The sequence below is a fragment of the Corylus avellana genome, chromosome ca10 (genome assembly GCF_901000735.1).
Source record: "Corylus avellana chromosome ca10, CavTom2PMs-1.0".
NCBI classification, from domain to species: Eukaryota; Viridiplantae; Streptophyta; class Magnoliopsida; order Fagales; family Betulaceae; genus Corylus; species Corylus avellana.
Genome location: NC_081550.1, coordinates 1,759,650 through 1,781,287, shown reverse-complemented (window position 1 = coordinate 1,781,287; position 21,638 = coordinate 1,759,650). Strand labels below are relative to the sequence as shown.

The 21,638-nt window shown below is 34.6% G+C and overlaps 3 protein-coding genes across 3 annotated transcripts; 2 read left to right on the top strand and 1 right to left on the bottom strand.

The window, feature by feature from the left end:
- Positions 1–5,934: 5,934 nt before the first annotated feature.
- Positions 5,935–13,688, top strand: LOC132163582 (uncharacterized). The gene is made up of 12 exons (XM_059573921.1): positions 5,935–7,386; positions 7,862–8,064; positions 8,159–8,356; positions 8,959–9,030; positions 9,980–10,075; positions 10,373–10,452; positions 10,635–10,710; positions 10,945–11,155; positions 11,699–11,895; positions 12,328–12,433; positions 12,677–12,766; positions 12,885–13,688. Exons 1-12 carry the CDS (start codon positions 6,867–6,869, stop codon positions 13,616–13,618), a joined length of 2,583 nt encoding a protein of 860 aa, XP_059429904.1. The 5' UTR covers positions 5,935–6,866; the 3' UTR covers positions 13,619–13,688.
- Positions 13,689–14,733: 1,045 nt separating this feature from the next.
- Positions 14,734–17,292, top strand: LOC132163707 (large ribosomal subunit protein eL31-like). The gene is made up of 2 exons (XM_059574077.1): positions 14,734–14,884; positions 16,811–17,292. Exons 1-2 carry the CDS (start codon positions 14,799–14,801, stop codon positions 17,088–17,090), a joined length of 366 nt encoding a protein of 121 aa, XP_059430060.1. The 5' UTR covers positions 14,734–14,798; the 3' UTR covers positions 17,091–17,292.
- A 3,042-nt stretch (positions 17,293–20,334) lies between these two features.
- LOC132163561 (DNA damage-repair/toleration protein DRT100-like) lies at positions 20,335–21,638 on the bottom strand. Its single transcript, XM_059573882.1, has one exon. The coding sequence runs from the start codon at positions 21,588–21,590 to the stop codon at positions 20,496–20,498; it is 1,095 nt and encodes a 364-aa protein (XP_059429865.1). The 5' UTR covers positions 21,591–21,638; the 3' UTR covers positions 20,335–20,495.

Genomic DNA, 21,638 nt, shown 5'->3' with positions numbered 1-21,638 from the left:
AGAAGAGAGATTTCCTCTTCTGTGATGCAAGTGTTATCTATTTGTCCAGAATCAGCCATGAATACCCACTTGCACGAAAGGTCGTGGTCCTTATTTATGCTTGTGAAAATTATAGAAACCAACCAATTTTGTTTCACAACTAACTTCCAAATAATCTTACTGTTCTTATCTTTTTCAATTATTTCCTTCCTTTTCTTTGAATAGGATGTTGAAGATCTTTATAAAGATGTTTCCAAAAGTTTAAGAAATCATCCTTTTCGGGTCCTAATCTTATCATTATTATATGACAATGATGCCATTCACCTCTTGTTGGTTTAGGGAATATCATGGCCATATTGGATCACTAGAAATTGATCAAACTCTCTTCTTTAATCTGGACGGTGGAATATGCATCTTGAATGACAGGAGTAGGACCAATTGTCACAACCGTCATTGCCCAATAAAGGGGCAACTGAATTAGATTATTATAATGGCTTATCATTTATTTCTCCATCTCATTGAAGGTCCACCTCTATCAATCAAGATTGGGTCATTTATCAACGGTTGTAGTTACAGTTGTGTAACCAATTTCATACACAATTTTAGCTCTATTCTTTAGAGTGATTCGATTCACGTTATTTTTGTCCTAACTTAAGTATCGGAAAGTTCCTCCGTTAGAAAACTCCAGCAAGCTTCCGAACTATTTTCACCCTTTTTGTAGGTGTTTGTTAACCGTGTCTAATCGTGCGATCAACTGCATTATCGAATTAGATTTGTATCAATCCAATTGACATAATGATTTAAATGTGAAATTTAAATTTATTTTAAGAAGTAAATTGCAAATTTTATAATTTTTGAAATTAAATTATAATTTGTGGTATGTCATAGTAAAAATATAATATTTGTTAGTCAATTTTGGCTGGATAAGCTTCTTTCCCTTCTCAAATAAACACTAAAATAATCATGTCTACTTGCACATAAGAAAACAAAAATAACAATAAAGGATTTGGAAAAGACTCAGCCAATCCCTGTTTCTTGTGAGCAAGAAATGAGTAAAAAGTTCAAAAAGGTTCTCTAACTTTCCGGCATGAAGAAGATGAATGAAAGTATATTATAATCATTCTTTTGGTTCCTTAAAATAATTGACAAAAGAAAAAAGAAATGAGAAAATAGTTTCTCTGGGTTTTAGGTGGGAGTTGGGACAGATACAAGTCAAACCAAACTAATCTTACCTAACATCACTTACCTCTTTATATAAATTTTAATGGGGTTCATGCTGTATGTTTCCTTCCTTTGAATCAGGTAAAATGGAGAGGATTTTATGAGAAATTTAAGGAGCCATTTTTCTTATACTTTTGCCTTTTTACTAAAAAGTAAAAGAAAAAAAGCGTTATCAAACAAGACCGTGATATTTTTCTTTTCTTTCTCATTTGATGTAATAAGTGCAATTAATGAACCTACTACTAAATCTAATAAGTTAAAGTCAAAGTGTAAGTTGGCGTTGTTCGTTCCAAGTTAATTTGTAGAAATGAAATGAAAAAAGGGCCGCTCCAAGCCAATCTCTTTTGCAACATTAAAAATTAATTTTTCTATTGCTTGTTCCATTTAAGAGTGAACCTTCTCATTGTATGGTATAGGTTAAAAATCATCAATGAAGACAAGCAAAGCTGAAATTTCACTCCCTTATTTGTATCCTTGGTTGAAACTGGAATCGTTGAGATTTAGATATAGGACATACGTCCCAATCCCAACATGTCCAATTCCAACTGGAACTAGACTTTAGCCGAATCCGTTTCAAACCCGCCATTTAGATCCACTTAAGCAGAAAATAAGGTAAATTTGAAAGGTTTAACTCCTAATTGATCTTAATGCTACACCATCCCAGCCCAGTGTGCTTTATCTCCTATTTTCTTCTTTTGAGTTACATATCAATATATTTACCATTTTCCCAACAACCAAGCATAAAGCAAGAATTCTCTATACCTAGCTGAGATGACAGCTTTTATTTCTCTATGAGATGACAGACTTTTATGATGCAACTTGTTTCTTAATGGCCATTAAAAAGATTGGTCACACACTCTGGATGCCACTACAATGTTACATGCTTGTTGCCACCAGTAAAGAGAGAAAATTTCAACACTGTCCCACCACGAGGGCAGGGAAGAAGAAGGTAACATAAAATTCAACTGTCATTTTCAGCAAAAGTAGCAATGATCTGTTTGGAGAAAAAAATGCTGATCAAAGTGTGATCGAGACCTCAACAATTTTACTGTCCGGATTACTAGCAATTTGGACAACAAATATGAGAGAGTCCCTACAGACCAGATCTCAAGCGGCCTGCCATACTACATGAACAAGTTAATCTCATAAGATTTTATTCACATTTACTGTTCTAGTTACTAACAATTCAGACAGCAAATCATTCAAAATCCGAATTCACCGACTAGACTTGCTCCAAAGGCCCTGTCACTTTCATGTGTTCGAACCCTATGGCCTAGTGTTGAACCATTGTACAAACAAAGTCAATAATTTGTTCATAATTGTTGGCAGCTAGCTTTCTTGTTCAACTAGGCGACAATATCAAAACAGGAAGAAATTCAGATGCTTAAGCAGCATGCGCCTTAACATGGAATACAACTTTTCAGGACATAGGCAGGAGGTGGGAGGGGGGGAGTCACTGTAAACTTTTAGAGAAAGCTAATGAAATATGTCGGGGGGTCATAAATTGGATGTTGTATGGCACGTGCATATGCTTTTTGGGTTGGTAACTAGTAAGGTCTCCTTTCTTAACTTCAATGCAACTGAAGTTGAAGAGTAAAGGTAAGTATATATATATACCAACAAACTTATTCTAGCAAGCATGTTTTACAATCTAACCTAGTTTCCAGCTCAAGAAACAAAGTTCTCATTGAAGGAACTAAATACAACATCTAGTACATCTTTGCTAGAGCTGAGAGGGTTAGAGTTAAAGAGTGCGACACATGATCATCTTGATTGTTTTTATAATTATGATTAGGAAGATTGTTTATGTCGCACTATTAACCCCTTTACGCTTGGGTTTGCGCATCTTGGAAGACTTTCTCAGTAACCACAGGACAATTTCCTGCAGTGAGATCGAACTTCTGTTTTTGACAATGACTCTCACTATATCATGAGTGTGCATACCCAGAAAAAGACTGCAAAGTAATGGTCCACAGTACCATGTGAGTCCAAAGCCTATTTTAGTATAATAACAATTCATAATCTATCCTGTGATTCCAACCATGTGAGGCCCTATCGTTACCTTGAGATAAAACAAAATTTTCTTATTCAAAAAGCTGGTAATAAACAAAAACAAGAATAAGAAAACAAATGTCTGAGTGGCTTTCTCCAAACTAAACGGACTTCTATGTAGTTTTCTGGGTAGGAGGCATCCAACATTCTGAAACATCGGTCTCCGGACCATAAAAGATACAAAAAACTTGTGCTTCCACAGTCTTTTCTCTCTCTAGTCTTTTGAATCAATCTTTATTAAAAAGAAAAGAAAGTATAGTGAGATAGTTATAGGATAACATTTTGTTTTTTACCACTACTCTTTTGCTTAAGTACTTATTGGTTTTGATATTTTGCATCATCCTCTTGATTTTTTTGACGACCTTTTGAAATGGAGATGGATTATTTTATGGCCGGTTATGAATTTTAAATGACATGGTATCATATGTACCATTAGATACAATAACAAAAAAAAATTTACTATAAAATAACTTTTCTCTAAATTTCAAGTGCATTAAAGAGAATCTTGATTTAGTAAATTTTAAAAATAATTAGTTGTATTGTAATTAGTTTGTAAATGATTTGCATCAATGGATTGTCATCATAAATTCATTTGAAAAATTGAAAGAAAAATAAAATTACGCGGTCTAATCCCGTTCATCATCATTATCATTTTCATTATAATAAATGGTATGATAACTTACTATAACCACATTTATTGGGAACATATCCTCTCCAGTTCAAATGAGCCGGATAACAAAAAAAAATTTACTATAAAATAACTTTTCTCTAAATTTCAAGTGAATTAAAGAAGATCTTGATTTATTAAATTTTAAAAATAATTAGTTGTATTGTAATTAGTTTGTAAATAATTTGCATCAACCGATTGTCATCATAAATTCATTTGAAAAATTGAAAGAAAAATAAAATTACACGGTCTAATCCTGTTCATCATCATTATCATTTTCATTATAATAAATGGTATGATAACTTACTATAACCACATTTATTGGGAATATATCCACTCTAGTTCAAATGAGCCGGATAACAAAAAAAAAAAATTTACTATAAAATAACTTTTCTCTAAATTTCAAGTGAGTTAAAGAGGATCTTGATTTAGTAAATTTTAAAAATAATTAGTTGTATTGTAATTAGTTTGTAAATGATTTGCATTAATTGATTGTCATCATAAATTCATTTGAAAAATTGAAAGAAAAATAAAATTATGCGGTCTAATCCCATTCATCATCATTATCATTTTCGTTATAATAAATAACTTACTATAACCACATTTATTGGGAACATATCCTCTCCAGTTCAAATGAGCCGAATAACAAAAAAAAAAAAATTATTATAAAATAACTTTTCTCTAAATTTCAAGTGAATTAAAGAGGATCTTGATTTAGTAAATTTTAAAAATAATTAGTTATATTGTAATTAGTTTGTAAATGATTTGCATTAATCGATTGTCATCATAAATCCATTTGAAAAATTGAAAGAAAAATAAAATTACGCGGTCTAATCCTGTTCATCATCATTATCATTTTCATTATAATAAATGGTATGATAACTTACTATAACCGCATTTATTGGGAACATATCATCTCCAGTTCAAATGAGCGGATAATATCCAGTTCAAATGAAATGGAGAGGATCTTAATTCCCTTTTTATTGATATGTGAAGAGATGAACTTATATACGGTTTTTATATATTATTTTTATAGTATTATTTAAATTTTGTAATGAAAACATCGTAATTATTTTAAAAGATTAGGATTTTTCTTCATAATATGACAAATATAGTTTAAATTATTGTTTTTGTGAATCTTGATATAGGTACATGTATGATTATGCATATTCAAATGTATTTATGTGTATGTATAAGTTTAAGATTCAAGTTAATTATTTAATTAACTCAAATGATAAAAAATTAATAATAATAATCAGTATGGATTTATAAACAAATAAAAAAAATTATTAATTGAGTAATTCATAAACAAGATTGTGTTCATTTGAAAATAAATGAACTAATTATAAACAAATTATTTAATTCAATAATAAGTGGAGCTTGAATATTAATTTATAGTAAATATTAGGTGTTCTTTTAATCGTATGTATGTAGATATTATTTTCTAAAAAACAAGTAATAAAAATAAGAACAATTTTTTTTTTTTTTTAGAAAATAATATCCTCTAGAACCATGAAGACACTGGGAGAACACTTGATATTCCCAAATATTTAATAATCAGTTGGGTTACTGCCCTATTTAAAATAGAAATGTTATTTTGTATTGGTTTAGCATTTTAGCATATATATATATATATATATATATATATAAATTTCCTCCAAATTAATTTGAAAAAAACATCTTCAAACTCATTTAAAATAGTGTCAAGTGTCTATAAATATTTAAAAAACACATTAAATTCTTAATATCATTAATAGCAGTTTACTAACTTAGACTAAATTTAATATGCGTTTTAAATATTTATAGACACTTGACACTAATTTAAATGGGTTGGAGAATATTTCCTTCGAACGGATGTGGAGGAAATTTTTGTCTATATATATATATGCTCAGCTGATGTGGCATGTTTAGTCTAAATTTAATTTTTTTTTTCCTTAATTAAGATTTATAATACAAAGAGGACGAAGACAGCTTAGAAGAAGCAAAAAAAATTATTTGAATTTATAGTAATGTTGATGCGTTTTTGCTAATCCAGATGGCGAAGATCACAACGGAATCTATTTAAATCCACTCAACTAGATGAGCTCCGAGAGGCAGAGATTTTGTTTGGTAAGCGTTATCTCAATGTCTCAGTTGTTGATGAGATGAGCTTCTACAAATCCTGTCTAGAATATTCAAATTTCTGGGAGCGAGATAATGGCGATTTCTTCAGAATTCTCGCTTTCACAAACGCCACTCAATTCAACAACGAATCAAGAAAAAGCTGTGTATTTTCAGGAATAGATATGCCTTAAAATATCAATGTGCAAGCGATTCTCTCGGTCAAAGCCACAACCGCAGAAAACGACACCTTACCTTTCACGAGATGGCTGGAATTCTTGGACTCTTGCTTTGCTGACTTGATAGCTTGGCGTGCCTCTATATATAGACCCTCTCACCCTCACATGTGATTGTGCTTTCCACTGTTCAAGCTTTGCCTGTGATTCTTTTTTCCTTTCTAGATTGAATTCGATCTTGGGGATGTGGGTGTGTTTTGGACTGTGTTAGTTCAGTGAATTTAGAGGTTTTCTGTTCTGGGTTTTTTTTTATACAAATTACAGTGACTGCTTTCATTCTATTTTAGTTTAGCTTGAAGTCAAAGTGTGTCTGTTCCTCACAGGGTTCACTGAATTTAGAGGTTTTGTGTTCTGGGTTTTGGTTGGAAGTGAATGTTTTGATTCCTTTTTCTTGATTTTGAACTCGATACTGCCTGGTTTTTGCAGTTTTAATCTTTGTTCCAATTTCATTCATCCAAGTTTCAGGCTTTTGCTTTCTGACTCTGGGTAAAATGTATATTGGATTCTCTTAAGTTGAATTTGACATCAGATTGTCTACTTGATCATCTTTTTTTTGTTGTACTCAATTTGACTAAATTTGGGGTATTTTAATCTGAGGTTTTTTAATAAGGATGAAGGCGTTCGTGTTCTTTGAAATGCTGGTTGTGCTTTTAGTCTTTGTGTTATGTGGTTGTGTCATGGGCAAGGAATGTACAAACATTCCTACTGAGCTCTCATCACATGGTTTTCGATACGAGCTCCTATCATCGAAAAATGAAACGTGGAAGGAAGAGATGTTTTCACACTATCATTTAACCCCAACTGATGAATCTGCTTGGGCGAATTTGCTGCCGAGAAAGTCATTGAGGGAAGAAGATGGGTACAGTTGGCAAGCAATGTATCGGCAAATGAAAAATAAGGGTGGAATTGAACAATCCGGGGATTTTCTTAAGGAGGTGTCTTTGCATGATGTGAGATTGGATTCGAGTTCACTGCATTGGCGAGCGCAGCAAACAAATTTGGAGTATTTATTGTTGTTGGATGTCGATAGATTGGTTTGGAGCTTTAGGAAGACGGCTGGTTTGCCAACACCTGGCAAAGCATATGGGGGCTGGGAAGACCCGGCTACTGAGCTTCGGGGACATTTTGTTGGTTAGTTTATCTTGTGAATCTTCTAAATCATGGATTTTGTACTACATCTTTTGTTTTGCTCATTGTCTATGCAAATTGATTGTATTTTATTAGATTCTATTTCTTTCCTGTAGAGAAAAATCATTATTAGACTACTTTAATTGCAAGGAAATTGAAGAAAGAAACCAAAAAGTCTTCAAGAAGTTTAATAATTCCACATACAGTAATCAGGCCGCCCTATTTAGTTTCATTTTTGCTTTTTGTTGGAAGAATCTGACATATGAGTTCATTTCATTAAAAAAAATTAGACATATTTGCTTCTTCTTTTTTTTTATTCTTTTTTTTTTTATGCTTAATTCCTCTATATTCTAGGCTACTCCTGTTCACGAATCCTTTATTTTCAACAAAGTGAAAAGATGTTTTACTGCAATTTTAGTTCTTGAAATTTAAATGTTGATGGTTTATAATGAATAGCTTGCTTTTTGTTATCTTGAAGGGCATTACTTGAGTGCATCGGCACTAATGTGGGCTAGCACTCACAATGATACTCTCAAACAGAAAATGTCAGCTGTACTATCTACTTTATCTGACTGTCAGGAGAAAATGGGCACGGGATACCTTTCTGCCTTTCCATCTGAATTCTTTGATCGTTATGAAGCTATAAAACCTGTTTGGGCTCCGTATTATACCATTCACAAGGTAGATTCTATTTCAATTCTTTAACTAGATGGATTTGATTTATTTGGCGTTAAAAAGGTTATGCAATCAGCTTTCAACTTGTATATTTTGACAGATCTTGGCAGGCCTACTGGATCAATACACATTTGCTAGTAATGCTCAAGCTTTAAAAATGATGACATGGATGGTTGAGTATTTTTACAACCGTGTTCAGAATGTGATTACAAAGTACAGTGTAGAAAGGCACTATCTATCACTTAATGAAGAAACTGGTGGCATGAATGATGTCCTTTACAAGTTATACAGAATAACTGTAAGTAAACTTATCTAGATGGTTCTGTTAGCTCCTCTCGCTGATACTCCACTTTACTTGCATGATATTAACCGTCTATTGAATTTGGTTGATATCTTTATATGCAGAAATGGCCAGATGGTTAAGCCATTTGCGAACTTTTATTAAGTATGCCGTTCCAGAAATCTTGTTTAATCACACATACCACATGCCATGCATTTCTTCTCGACTTTGGAAAATGTATCTTACAAACTATTTGAATCGGGAATTATTGTGGAAATTTTGGATATCTATGGTATGATAGCACCCTGCAGTAACTGCTGTATTCAACGAAAATAACCTCACGTTATGCTCCAATAGTTGGCCAATTTAAAGATCTAAATATATGATCTACTAGCTAGTCATAAAGAAAATGAAACTGTCTTGAATGGTGGCAAGTATTACCATCATTACCAGAGAAGTTTGCCTTGCATGCTGTGAATGGTGACAAGTTGTGACTTGTTCTAGTTGATTAGATTTTCTTTAGTAAGTTCCTTTTAGCATGTTGTTACTGTAGGTTTGCAAAGTACTCGTATCATTGTAACTTTGGGTTATGATCTGAGCCTTCATGTCCCTATGTGCAGCAAGATCCAAAGCATTTATTGTTGGCTCACCTGTTTGACAAACCATGCTTTCTAGGATTACTTGCAGTTCAGGTAACCATTATTTTCTGTTCATTGATGCTCGGTTGATTTTTTGGATTTTCAATGATCTTCTGGCAAATATTAAATAAAAACAACTAATATGTTCTCCTTTGGAGAAAACGAAGTAATGTTCCATATCTCTAACTCTTTCTTTAGTACAGAAACACTATTAGGAGCACTCTGAACTTTAAATTTATAATTAGTGGATCCTTTTCTTACTACCTTTGGGCATAAAATAAATTATGGTCTGTAATCTGTTGCAAATAGTATGCACATAATGCAAGAATTGGATATAGGATTCAGATTTAGAGTGATAGTCAGCGGCGTCGTGGTCTAATGGTACTGTTGCTTCACCTTTTGTTCTAGGTACTCTTTTAACTTCAAGTGTGTTTCTTAAAGTTGTCAACTAACTCTTATTTATAACGAGAGAGGGCCTCTACTTGAATTCTTCTCAATAGCTTACTAATGGTTTAAAAAAATAAGAAAAAAGAATGGAGGAAAAATCAATTTTATTTATACTCTAGACATCCAATCCAGATGATCAGGTGTCGTCCATGTTATCCTGTCTACTTTATTTCATAAACAAATTGAATCAGTCCTCTCTGGCTAATCCAGCTTAACCAGTGGAAAATATTCTGTAATTTCCGGCCTATCATTTATTTCACGTCTGGAGCCAATTACGTGTGACAATAACCGATATCAGTAGCACGTAGACTGTCCAATTTTGTGTCTTGATACTTATTAAGGAATGTAAGTAGTAATCTTTAATATCTTACTAGAAATTAAAATGCAATATGATGGTAGTAAATTCACTGATGAATTATTGTACACATTCTTCTTCTCTCAGAACACCACATTGATTTTATGCTTGATTGATTCATATTGAAGTTTCCAAGTTACTTCAAACTCTGATTTTCATACTTACTATTATTTAACAAAAGTTTATTTCTTTCGCTTGTAGGCTGATGACATATCTGGTTTTCATGCCAATACACATATCCCAATTGTTATAGGATCTCAAATGCGGTATGAAGTAACTGGTGATCCACTTTATAAGGTAAATTGCTTTATATAAATATAGATCATCTGAACAACTATATCCAGCAAAGCCTGGCATCACTTCTAGTGCTCGTGCGTAATTACAATATGCTTTTTTACCCTCCCTATCCACTAGTTGTTGATGACCTTTCTCTTCTTCCTATTCATTTTGTCTTGCATCTTTGTTGTCAAAAGAATTTGATCTTTTAATTGCCATTTAGGGTTAGTTTTTGTTCTTTTGAAGGTTCATATGATAAACATATGGTCATGAACTTATCTCCCAATTTATAATGTTCATTCAATTATGGTGTACCAGGCAATAGGGACGTTCTTCATGGAAATTGTCAACTCTTCTCATAGCTATGCAACAGGAGGCACATCAGCCGATGAGTTCTGGTAATATTAGTACTTCATATTTCTATTCATTTTACTCTTGTGTGAATCTCTATATGGTACACTGAGTGAATAAGAACAGTTATTTCAAATCCTATGTGTATTTTATTTTTTACATGATTTTTGCTAGTTTCTTTCACACTCTCTTCTGATGTGTATCATTTTGCTCCCCTTGCGCCTGGCAGGTCAGACCCCAAGCGATTGGCAAGCACTCTACAGACAGAGAATGAAGAATCTTGTACAACTTATAACATGCTGAAGGTATGCCTTCTCTTTTTCCCCTTTATAGTGATGATGGAATTTTCGATTGGTCCTTTTGTTGGAAATTGATTTATAATTAGCAATCTAACTAAAATAATTGCATCATATGTTGGATATCACGGATTTGTGTGTATGGCCTTTTTCTTTTCTTTCTTTCTTTCTTTCTTTTTTTCAAGCTACATTACTATGGCAACTGGGAATTTAGTATTTTACCATGTCTCACTGATTCTGTAGGTCTCTCGCCACCTATTTACATGGACCAAGGAAATAGCATATGCGGACTATTATGAGCGCGCCTTGACAAATGGCGTGCTAAGCATTCAAAGAGGAACGAATCCTGGAGTGATGATTTACATGCTCCCACTAGGTCGTGGAGTTTCCAAGGCTGTAAGTTACCATGGATGGGGAACAACAGATCGGTCATTTTGGTGTTGCTATGGCACAGGTGTGAATTGATTGTCAATTTCAAATTTATTGCTTTAGAATGTGCTAAAACACCACTTATCCCAAAAGCTTAAATTAATAGGAAATTGTGAATTTAATAATTTAATTAATACTTTAACACTCATCCTCACATGTGGGCTCAAACTCTTCCTCAACAAATGAGGTCCAATATGTAGAATATTTAACTAAAATGGGGGTAAACTGTGGAATTAGGGTTTGAACTCGGGACTTTTGCTTTGATACCACATTAAATCATCATTTATCCCAAAAGCTTAAGTTGATAAGAAATGATGAATTTAATCATTTAATTAATAATTTAACATAATTGGTGTCTACTTTTTTTTTTTCCTTTTGATTTCACCACATTCTTAATTTGATGGAATCTGAGGATTTGCTTTCTCACATTATAATTGTTTTGATTGAACAATTTAACCTGGTTTTCTACTTGTTATCTCTGTTATGAATGCTGAGTGGTAACCATTAATGTTGCATCTCTTTAGCACTCCATCCATCTGATAAGTATTTTTTCATGCTACTTCTGTAGGAATTGAATCATTCTCAAAGTTAGGAGATTCCATTTATTTTGAAGAGGAAGGAGAAGTTCCTGGTCTGTACATCATCCAGTATATCTCAAGCTCACTTGATTGGAAATCCGGACAAAGTTTGCTCAATCAGAAGGTTGATCCTGTTGGTTCATGGGATCCTTACCTTCAAGTGACATTGACATTTTCTTCGAAGGAGGTACTGGTTAAGAATACATTTCTCTTAAAAGCCACATAGAAGTTAATTTTGCTCTTTGATTATAGTAACCAAGAAATCACTGCTGAATATATTTACCCTTTGATGTCACTTACTTGGACAAGGAACACACAATTGCTAATTATCATATGATTATACTATATTGCACCATATTAATACTTTTCTAGTATGGAATTACCCTCTATCGACAAGCTTTGATCTAGTGGTAGTAAAACATGGATCTGAAGGCAGTTCTGGAAAACATGGAACACATATGAACATGTGCTGTTTCTTTTGTCTGATCTCCAGTTGAGAGGTGTCATTGGTCCAAGTACTGTTCGTATTGACGTGTGCTTCTCTTTCTGCTAGTGCTCACTGTATTTATTTGGTTTCAGCATGGGTATGAATAGCTTTTATACTGGATCTGATATGCAGGGACCGAGCCATTTATCTAACTTGAACTTGCGGATACCAAGTTGGACGTCTACAGCCGGTGCAAAGGCATCACTAAATGGTCAGAATTTGCCTCTACCGGCTCCAGGTGTGAATTTCTTCTCTCTATAGACTATATGTTAGCTTTTCTTGAAAAGAAGAAAAAAGGGACCCAGCATATTTTAGCAGTTTTTTTTTTGGTGGGGAATTGTATTTATCTAACTATTTTGATCCTTTTCACCTGCATAATGTATTTTTGGTGCAAACCATAGAGTTTCTTGAAAAAGAACTGTAGTTCTTTACTTCAGAGATAGATAGATAGAGTTTCTTGATTAATCATATCCTGATGCAGGTAACTTCCTATCAGTCCCTAGAAGCTGGAGATCTGGTGACAAACTAACTCTTCAGCTGCCCATTAGTTTGAGAACAGAAGCTATTCAAGGTATTTTCATGGGATAATCTACTTGAGCAGTTCGTACATCCCTGCATAATTTCAATAATCAGGAAAAGAATTGGTATGGATGATATATTATTGACAATGTCGTTCTAATGAACTTCAGATGACCGGCCAGAGCATGCTTCTGTTCAGGCAATACTTTATGGCCCATATCTGCTAGCGGGTCATACGAGTGACGACTGGGACCTCAAAAGAGGGTCAGCCAACTCTCTTTCAGACTGGATTAGTCCAATCCCTGCTTCTTATAATACTCATCTGGTTTCCTTGTCCCAAAAGTCTGGAGATTCAACTGTTGTCTTAACTAATTCAAACCAATCGATCGCAATGCAAAAGTTACCAGAATCCGGCACTGCTTCTGCTGTTCATGCCACTTTCAGACTCATCTTGAATGACTCTTCTGGAAATTTTTGGACTATAAATGATGCTGTTGGCGAATCAGTCATGCTAGAACCATTCGATTTTCCTGGAATGGTTCTAGTACACAAAGGAAAGGATGAAGACCTTGGAATTTCAGACTCTCCTAGTGGTGTCGGCTCTTCTGGTTTCCGGTTGGTTGCAGGATTGGATGGAAAGGCTGAAACGGTATCCTTGGAGTCGGAAAGCAACAAGGATTGCTTTGTGTATAATTCAGGCAAAAGCGTAAAGCTCAGCTGCAAATCAGACTCATCATCATCAGATGATTTTAGTCAGGCTGCTAGCTTTGTGTTGAGCAAGGGAATTAGTGAGTATCATCCTATGAGCTTTGTAGCCACAGGGGTGAGGAGGAATTTTCTTCTGGCACCCTTACTGAGCTTCAGGGATGAATATTATACTGCTTATTTCAAATTTCATGATTAATAATCTATGTACTGGACTGACTGAGAAGTCCATGTAAATTGCTTAGATAATAAATATCCTCTTCTTGTTACCTCTCAAGAGTTGTTTCTTCAAATTTCTAGTTTAATGTTGATTTGAGGCTCTTTGATTATTGAAAAAATCTATAGAATGTAGAAATTGAGAAAAGGAGATTGTGGGATGCTGGGCTAGTGTTCTTTGTAATTTTTTTGCTAATGGTTCAGTTTCTGTCCAGAACCATAAATCATCCCAAAAAGCTTTCTTTTTGAATATTAGAGAGTTTACCCAACATCTACGCAATCTAAAGGATTGAAAAACATCGAAATAAAATCACATGGGATTTGGGCTCCACTATGGCTGATCCCTATGTGAGTTTTTCATTCAACTGATCTACAATTCAATGCATTTATTGGCTTAGATGATGTTTCAAAACACAAAGCTATAATTTTTCATGAAACACTTCTACTTTATACAAGTCTGTCGGGTAGACTTAGTAAAATCATGAACAAATCAGTAGCTTTATCATGTTTATATGAAAGTTTGAGCATATAAGAAGGGTAATTATAGTTTTTTCATTTACAAATTGAAAAATGCTTTTTTTATTTTTTTATTTTTTACATGTCCGTACAAGGAGAGTAAAAGGGGGAAAAGAAGGCGTAATCCCCAATTGATTGAGCCTACTCTTTTAAGACCTGAAAAATGCTTATTTGCATTCTAGCGTCCATCTCGAGTATATTTCTATTGAGTTGGCATGCTTTATTTACTCTAAATTAAAATTAAAAAAATTATTAAAAAAAAATTATTAATAGTGGATAGAGCATGCCAACTCAGCAGAAATGTATTTTTCACTAGATTTTTTTTTAAAAAAAAAAGAAAAAAAAAAAGAAAGAGCATTTATTTTATAGAATTAAGTTACTATTTGTGCAATTTGGCACCAAACTTTCTAATCCCCATATTGCCGCTACAATCATGCCCGACCCAATCGCACCGGCCCACTGAACTGGAGCCCAAATTGCCCACCCAAGGTTTTTTCTGTAGTTTACCCACTACTTCAAGGGCATTTTAGATATAACACAACCACTATATTTATATTTGGCTTCATAGCAGTGTCAGCTAGGCTTTGTAATTCCATCAATTAGGGTTTACGGTTTGTTTTGGCGGCGGAGCTTCAGAGCCTGCAAAAATGGTGGAGAAGACGAGCAGAGGAAGAAAAGAGGAGGTTGTCACCAGAGAATATACCATCAATCTCCACAAGCGCCTTCATGGATGGTATATAGGCTCCTCAACGCTTTAAATTTCTTATGGTGAACTTTTGTTTCTAGTTTTATTCTCTGTCGTCTTCCTCTTAAATTACTTGGATCTGCAACACATTTGGAACCGTATAAATTTTGAACCTTTCATTTAATTTACGAGGTGGGTTTAAGATTGAGGTTGAATTTTCAGCTACAGGAGAATGATTGAGTTTTGGGCTTAATTTGGATCTCAGAAAGTGCTTAAAATGATTTTTGAAAGCGTTTTAAATCTTTTTCAGAGACCAAAACAAAACCTTTGGGATCGGTATTGAGCTAAAAACCATAGTTTGCTGAAACAAATTCGCCTATCTTCACGGTTGTATGTAGTATGTACGATGGGTTTGTTTTGGCCGATTGTTTTTATCTGGTTGGTTATCCAAGATTGTATGTAGCAATGTTTTCAAATCAAATCCTGAGTATTGGCTGTTGTATCACTATCTTTCATTTTGCTTTTTTTTAATTGCATTTTACAATTTAGTTCTTGCATGTTAGAGACGTTAAGTGTATATTTACTTTCAAATCTAGTGTGCGTATTGATGCCGCATTGAAATTAAAGGAACGCATTGCAGTAAATTGCGTGACCACTGGCGTTCTGTTTAATAGCCATCAAAATGATGGATTTGTACTTTCTAAGTTTTTTATTTTTTATGGTAAATGGAGCATTTCAATTTCACTGTGTGTCCATAGTGCTTGATGGTGGCTATATGCCAAGCATTTGAAATGCATTGCAAAGACTTGGTGATTGCCTTTTGATGTCAGTTAGTGAGATTTATATATACCTGTGCATTCTTCTTCATTCGAGTGAGTGCAACAATGGGACAATTAGAACAAGAAAAATTCTATTTTTCGCATGTGAGGGGAGTGAGATATTGGGTGTATTAGGGGTTACTAATTGAGTGTTTCTCACCACCATTGTATCCCACTTTTTTTTTATTCACATGACAGAATTCAAGTCGCATTATCAACTATCCATCTTGCCTTGATGTGAAGATTTGTTGATGTGGATTTTGTCACACGAGATCAAAAGTGTTATTTAAGTTGGTCAACTTTTTCGACTGACTTTTCTATGTCGAGTGGTGAGCTTTGATATCCCTCTCGAAGGGATATGTGTATAGATCCGTGAAAGAGTGCAATAGCTGGAGGATTAGAACATGAAAAACAAAATCTCTTTCGTCATGTTTGGGGAAGTGAGATTTTTGGTGTATTACATACGAGCTTTTGAGTCCATTTTTTTTTTCCATAAGAATTTCAGATATCATAGGTTGAATAGATTCTGTCTAGACATTTGAGAAGGAACATCCTTGAGTTTGTAAAAAAAAAATTGGAGTGCCCTTGTGTGTTGTTGGAGTGGGTTTAGCTTGTGATGTTGAAGTTTATAACAGCATTAATTAATGATAGGCCTTGTGGTAATACTTACCTCGTGTATCCTATGACAAGATTCGTTCTAACTGAATACAATGAGGGTAGAATCATTAGGTTTTCATTCTGAATTGGAGTGCCCTTGTGTGTTGTTGGAATGGATTTAGCTTGTGATGTTGGAGTGTACAACAGCATTAATTAATGATAGGCCTTGTGGTAATACTTACCTCGTGTATCCTATGACAAGATTCGGTCTAACTGAATACAATGAGGGTAGAATCATTAGGTTTTCATTCTGTGGTATCAAGTGCTGTTTATGATGTTACTTGTGGGCATTTTGATAACTTCATGTGATTTCAAATTCTGATTTTTTTTTTGTCATACTTTGATTTGGATTATACATAACCATGAGTTCCTTCTTATTGTCTCTGAATTGAGACAGCAATTCTCTGACTTTCATTTGGTGTCATGAGATTGTAGTATTTCGTTAGAAATTAAAGTGAAATTAAAGTACAGACGGTGTGTGTATTTTTTTTGTTTGTAGCACATTCAAAAAGAAGGCTCCAAAGGCCATAAAGGAGATAAGGAAGTTTGCCCAGAAGGCTATGGGAACAACAGATGTCAGGGTGGATGTGAAGCTGAACAAGCTTATATGGAGCCGGGGGATCCGAAGTGTGCCTAGGAGGATTCGAGTGCGCATTGCCAGGAAAAGAAATGACGAGGAAGATGCAAAGGAGGAGCTCTATTCACTAGTCACTGTCACTGAGATTCCACCAGAAGGTTTGAAGGGATTGAGCACCAGGGTCATCGAAGAAGATGATTGAATAGTAGCCTGATATTTGGTGACTCATTCATTCCATATCTATTTTACTTCCTATTTTTGATATGTTTCGGGATTGACTAGATCATTAACACTTGAGCAACAGTGAGTTGATGTAATGGATTGTAAAGCCTATGTACGGCTTTTTTTTGGGGTCTATTCTCTGACTGTTTCTTGACCACATCAATTGATTCTGCTTATTTTCACTTTTATCTTACATGAGACTTCCTATGATTATTGCGATTCTGAGGGGGACTATCAAGGTTGTGTTGTGTGACAAAATGTTTTTGAATAAAGAAATGAGTCGGTTATTACCCATATTTGAACAATTTCAACGAAACTATCATTTGTGTTATCTGGTCCAAAGAATCAAAGTAGTGTTGAATGTTGATTGCATAATGATATCTGAACTAGACAACTGTTTTAGCTGCTGAAAAATGTCTAGAAACTAGATATTTCCAAAATTTTCTTATGGTCCATTTGAGATTGCGGTTTCAATAAGTGCGATTTTTAAAATTGTGTTTTTGAAATTGTCATTTTTTAAAATCGTAAAGACGTTTGGTAAAACATGTTAAAAAGTATTTTTTTTTATCAAATATTTGTTATGCAAAATCCTAATTTTGGTTTAAATTCGCATTTTTTCAAATAAGCACTTCCTAGCCTGCTTATCAAAATTGTAAATTTTTTTTCTATTTTAAATTAAGTACTTTTTAAATCGCAATGCCAAACATTTTACGTTTTACGATATCTTTTAAAAACGTAAATTATTCTTGCGAAATTACAATCCCAAACGCACCCTTAATTGTGCACTAATTAACATGTTACACTTAGGATTGTTAAAAGAGTAAGAACATGTTTGTGATTGCATTTGAGAAATATAGCTCTCAAGTCAAAAACGTTTTTTGACAAAAGCTTTATTTTTAAATTTTTGTCAAAAGTGCGATTTTGCTATTTTTGAATTTTTTTAACCCTTAAAAGCGTTTTCAATTTCTTTTGTACTTTTTTTTTTTTTTTTAAAAAAAAAAAGAACTTTTAAGTTAAACACATTTTTAGATAAAAAGTGTATTCGACAATGTGCACCAGAAATAAACAAATAAATTAAAAGGTCAAAGAAAACTGTAACACAGTGAACAAGGGTGTGAGATGAGAAGGCACTGTGTGAGATGAGAAGGTTGGAGAGTCGAATCTTTTATTAAGTCCTAGTAAATCCCAAAAAATCCGGGTATGTTTGCTAAATGTGTTTTAATGAGTATATCTTTTATTTTATTTATTATTATTCTAAAGGTATATTTACCCTCTTCTAAGTTCTAACTACCAAGTTACAAGTAATTCACAATTAATGTTTCCATTGAACTTCAATTATTGCAATGTTCTCCTATTTTGCAAAAATGACAAAAATATCTCTTATGATAACTTTATTAAAAAAACTAGAAAATTTTTAAAATAAAACTTAAAATTTGCTCAAAAGAAAACATTGCAACCTCAATAACAATTTGGTAGGAACATTACAAGTTCGGAGAACATTGCAATTTTTTTTTTTTTAATTTTGAACTTAATTTTTTCTTTGAAAACTATTTTAATGTGACAATAATATAGGTATATTTTTATTTTTTGACGAGTATTTTGTGTTTTTAATTATTTGTTAATATATTTATTTTAAAAAAACAAATAAATTAATAAATTATGACATTGAAACCCGGGCTTGGTGGGTTAGGTTGAGCTATATATCAGGTAAATTAGTTTGACGTATTACTTCCTTTTTTTATATATATATTCTGGCATGTCTCTTCCTTAAAAAACAAGCTTCAATTCCACTCATGCGGCGCTTTCAAAGTGACGAGGATCTTGGTTCCACCGCTGCAACTTTGATTTCCACCGCTGGACCCCTCTACTTTAAATGCATAACGTATCTTCACGTGTGCTGTGTCCTGCTGTTAATATTCAGAGTCACAGACCGCAACCCCAAATCCAATCCATATCTCTTTCTGTTAGTTGGTTCAAGTGAATGTACACACTTTCAGAGAAGATTTTGCTGATCTCTTCCAGCAACGCCGACGAATTCGATCGATCGATGATGATTATCCCCATCATGTGGCAAAGAAACCTTATCACCTCCATCATACATCATGATTACCAGACTTTTCCCCCACCAACCTTCCTTTGTCTTTTCACGATGAGCTGTTTCATCTCTGTTCTGATTCATAAAATTCAACCCCTTTTTTCTACTTTTTTATGCTCAAGGACATTCCTTCCATAATTACTGAAACGACCTAGAGAAAAGGTCTAGCAAAATTTGCTCTATTATCTCAAAAGGACTAGTTAATTTAAAGCGTTCAGTTTCACTTAGTAACTAAGTTACTAAGCAATGTGGGATTTAACACTCTAACTATTTTTATAAACCACCCACTCTATATGGGTTTCTTCTCATCTTTTCAATATAGGACCGAAGTATTACAAACTCCTCCTCTTAAATTCAGTACTATAATAAATAGAGGCGGCTAGGGTTTCTAGAACTAGGGTTTTTGTAAAAATATTCCTTATAGATAAAATCACTTTAAAACACAATTTTTGTTATATGAATATTCAAACTCATGAACTATTCGGAAAATTTCCTAAATTATACCATACTAACCATTAAACCAATCAAATCATTTGAGATAAATCCTTTAAATCAAATATAGATAGATTTAATTTATACTTTATAGTTGTTTTGATCCATTTAAATAAGTTAAACCAACCATATACTAATAGGCCTACACAACCTATAATAATTTTCTCTTACTATTACAGCAAAAGTTGCATGCAATTGATACTACAAACATTTTTCTTTTTAAGGGTAGAGATCTTAACAATTTTGATATTGTTCAAATCGTTAATAAATTAAACAAAAAATATTTACTTATTGAAACAAGTTTCGGGCAATCGACTTCTATAATAGGACATAATACGAAGAAAAAGATGACAATGATAGGCCAGGTGTGACAAATGACAACTATATGGCAATGGCAACCAGTAAATATGGAGCATCTATGACTGGTGGGTTTTCAAAGTATCTTTTCACTAAAATGCATGTACTCGATCACCATTAAACTCCAAATTAAAGTACAAAATCCTATTTGTTTCTTTGCTTAAAACTGGAAATTATTTTTTTCTTTTTTATTCCTTTTTTTATTTTTATAATTTCAAAATCATACTCACTTTTGGGTCATTACAATATGACTACTTTTCCCACTCCGGAAACCCATCCATGCAAATCACGTACAACGTAGATTAAACACAAAATATAATCGACTAATTAGCAACATATAGAGGACTACGTACTAATTTAGTATCACGTAATACAAACATATTCATCATATGTCGGTTTACCGACACAAACCCCAACCTATCTCGGCCGAAACATATTAGTCTAGCAAGCTTTTAGCGGCTTCCCACAAAGACAATCGTTGTAAACAAACGACGACGCTTCCAGATGGTCGAACGGCGAACCGGCCGGTATTCTACCACATAGGTGGTTATGGCTCAAATCCATGTGTCCGATATATGAAGCGGAAGACACAGATTTGGGTATCGCACCCCTCAAATTATTGTACGATAAATCGAGCACGGTAAAGTACGATCTCGGCCCGAAAACGTCCGGTATGTAACCGTCAAGCGCGTTTCGGCTCAAATTTAAGTTACCAATCCCGGAGCTAAACAGACTAGCCGGTATTCTACCTGATATTCTATTGCCGTCGACATTTAACGTTGCGAGAACCGCCATTTTACCGAGTGAGTCCGGGATTGGACCCGAGATCTGATTCAAAGAAAGATCCAGATCCGCAAGGCGGTAAATTTGGGTAAGCGAAGCTGGGATCGGCCCGGAGAACTGGTTGCGACTCAGCAAAGCTCGGCTCAGCATCCCGAGTCTCCCGAAATTTTGGGGAAGCGCGCCGGAGAGTCGGTTGTTTCGGAGGTCCAGGTGCATCAGGCCGGTAAGGTTCGTAATGGACGGTGGGATACTCCCGTAGATGAGATTATCGGCGAAGTTGAGGACGGAGAGCCGCTGGAGCCGGCCGATATCGTGCGGAATCTCGCCCGAGATCTTATTGCCAATAAGATCCAAGATTCGGAGAAAGGGAAGCGAGGTGATACACGTGGGGATCTCGCCCGAGATGCCCTTCCAATCAGCGATAATGATCGAGGAGAGGCGCGTGAGACTACAGATGGAGCGTGAGATGTAGCCGGTCATGTGACCGGTGCGGTGGGCCCGCTCGAATATCGGGTCCTCGGACTCTCCACGGAGGGTGATGTCGGCGACGCGGCGGGTCTCCGGGTCGCAGCTAACGCCGTACCAGTTGTGGCAACAGTCGGCGCCCGTCCACGAGTTGAAGATGCCCAAGTAGGGCTCGTGGAGGGTCGCCTTGAAGGCCAGCAACGCTGCCCGGTCTGACGGCGGGCAGCCCTCAATAATCGCCGGACTAACGGCGAGCAGTGTCAGCGTTAAGTACCAAACCATGCTCATTTTTTAAGCTTTGCAGTGATTACGTTGGGGAGTGAAGCATGGGCAAGT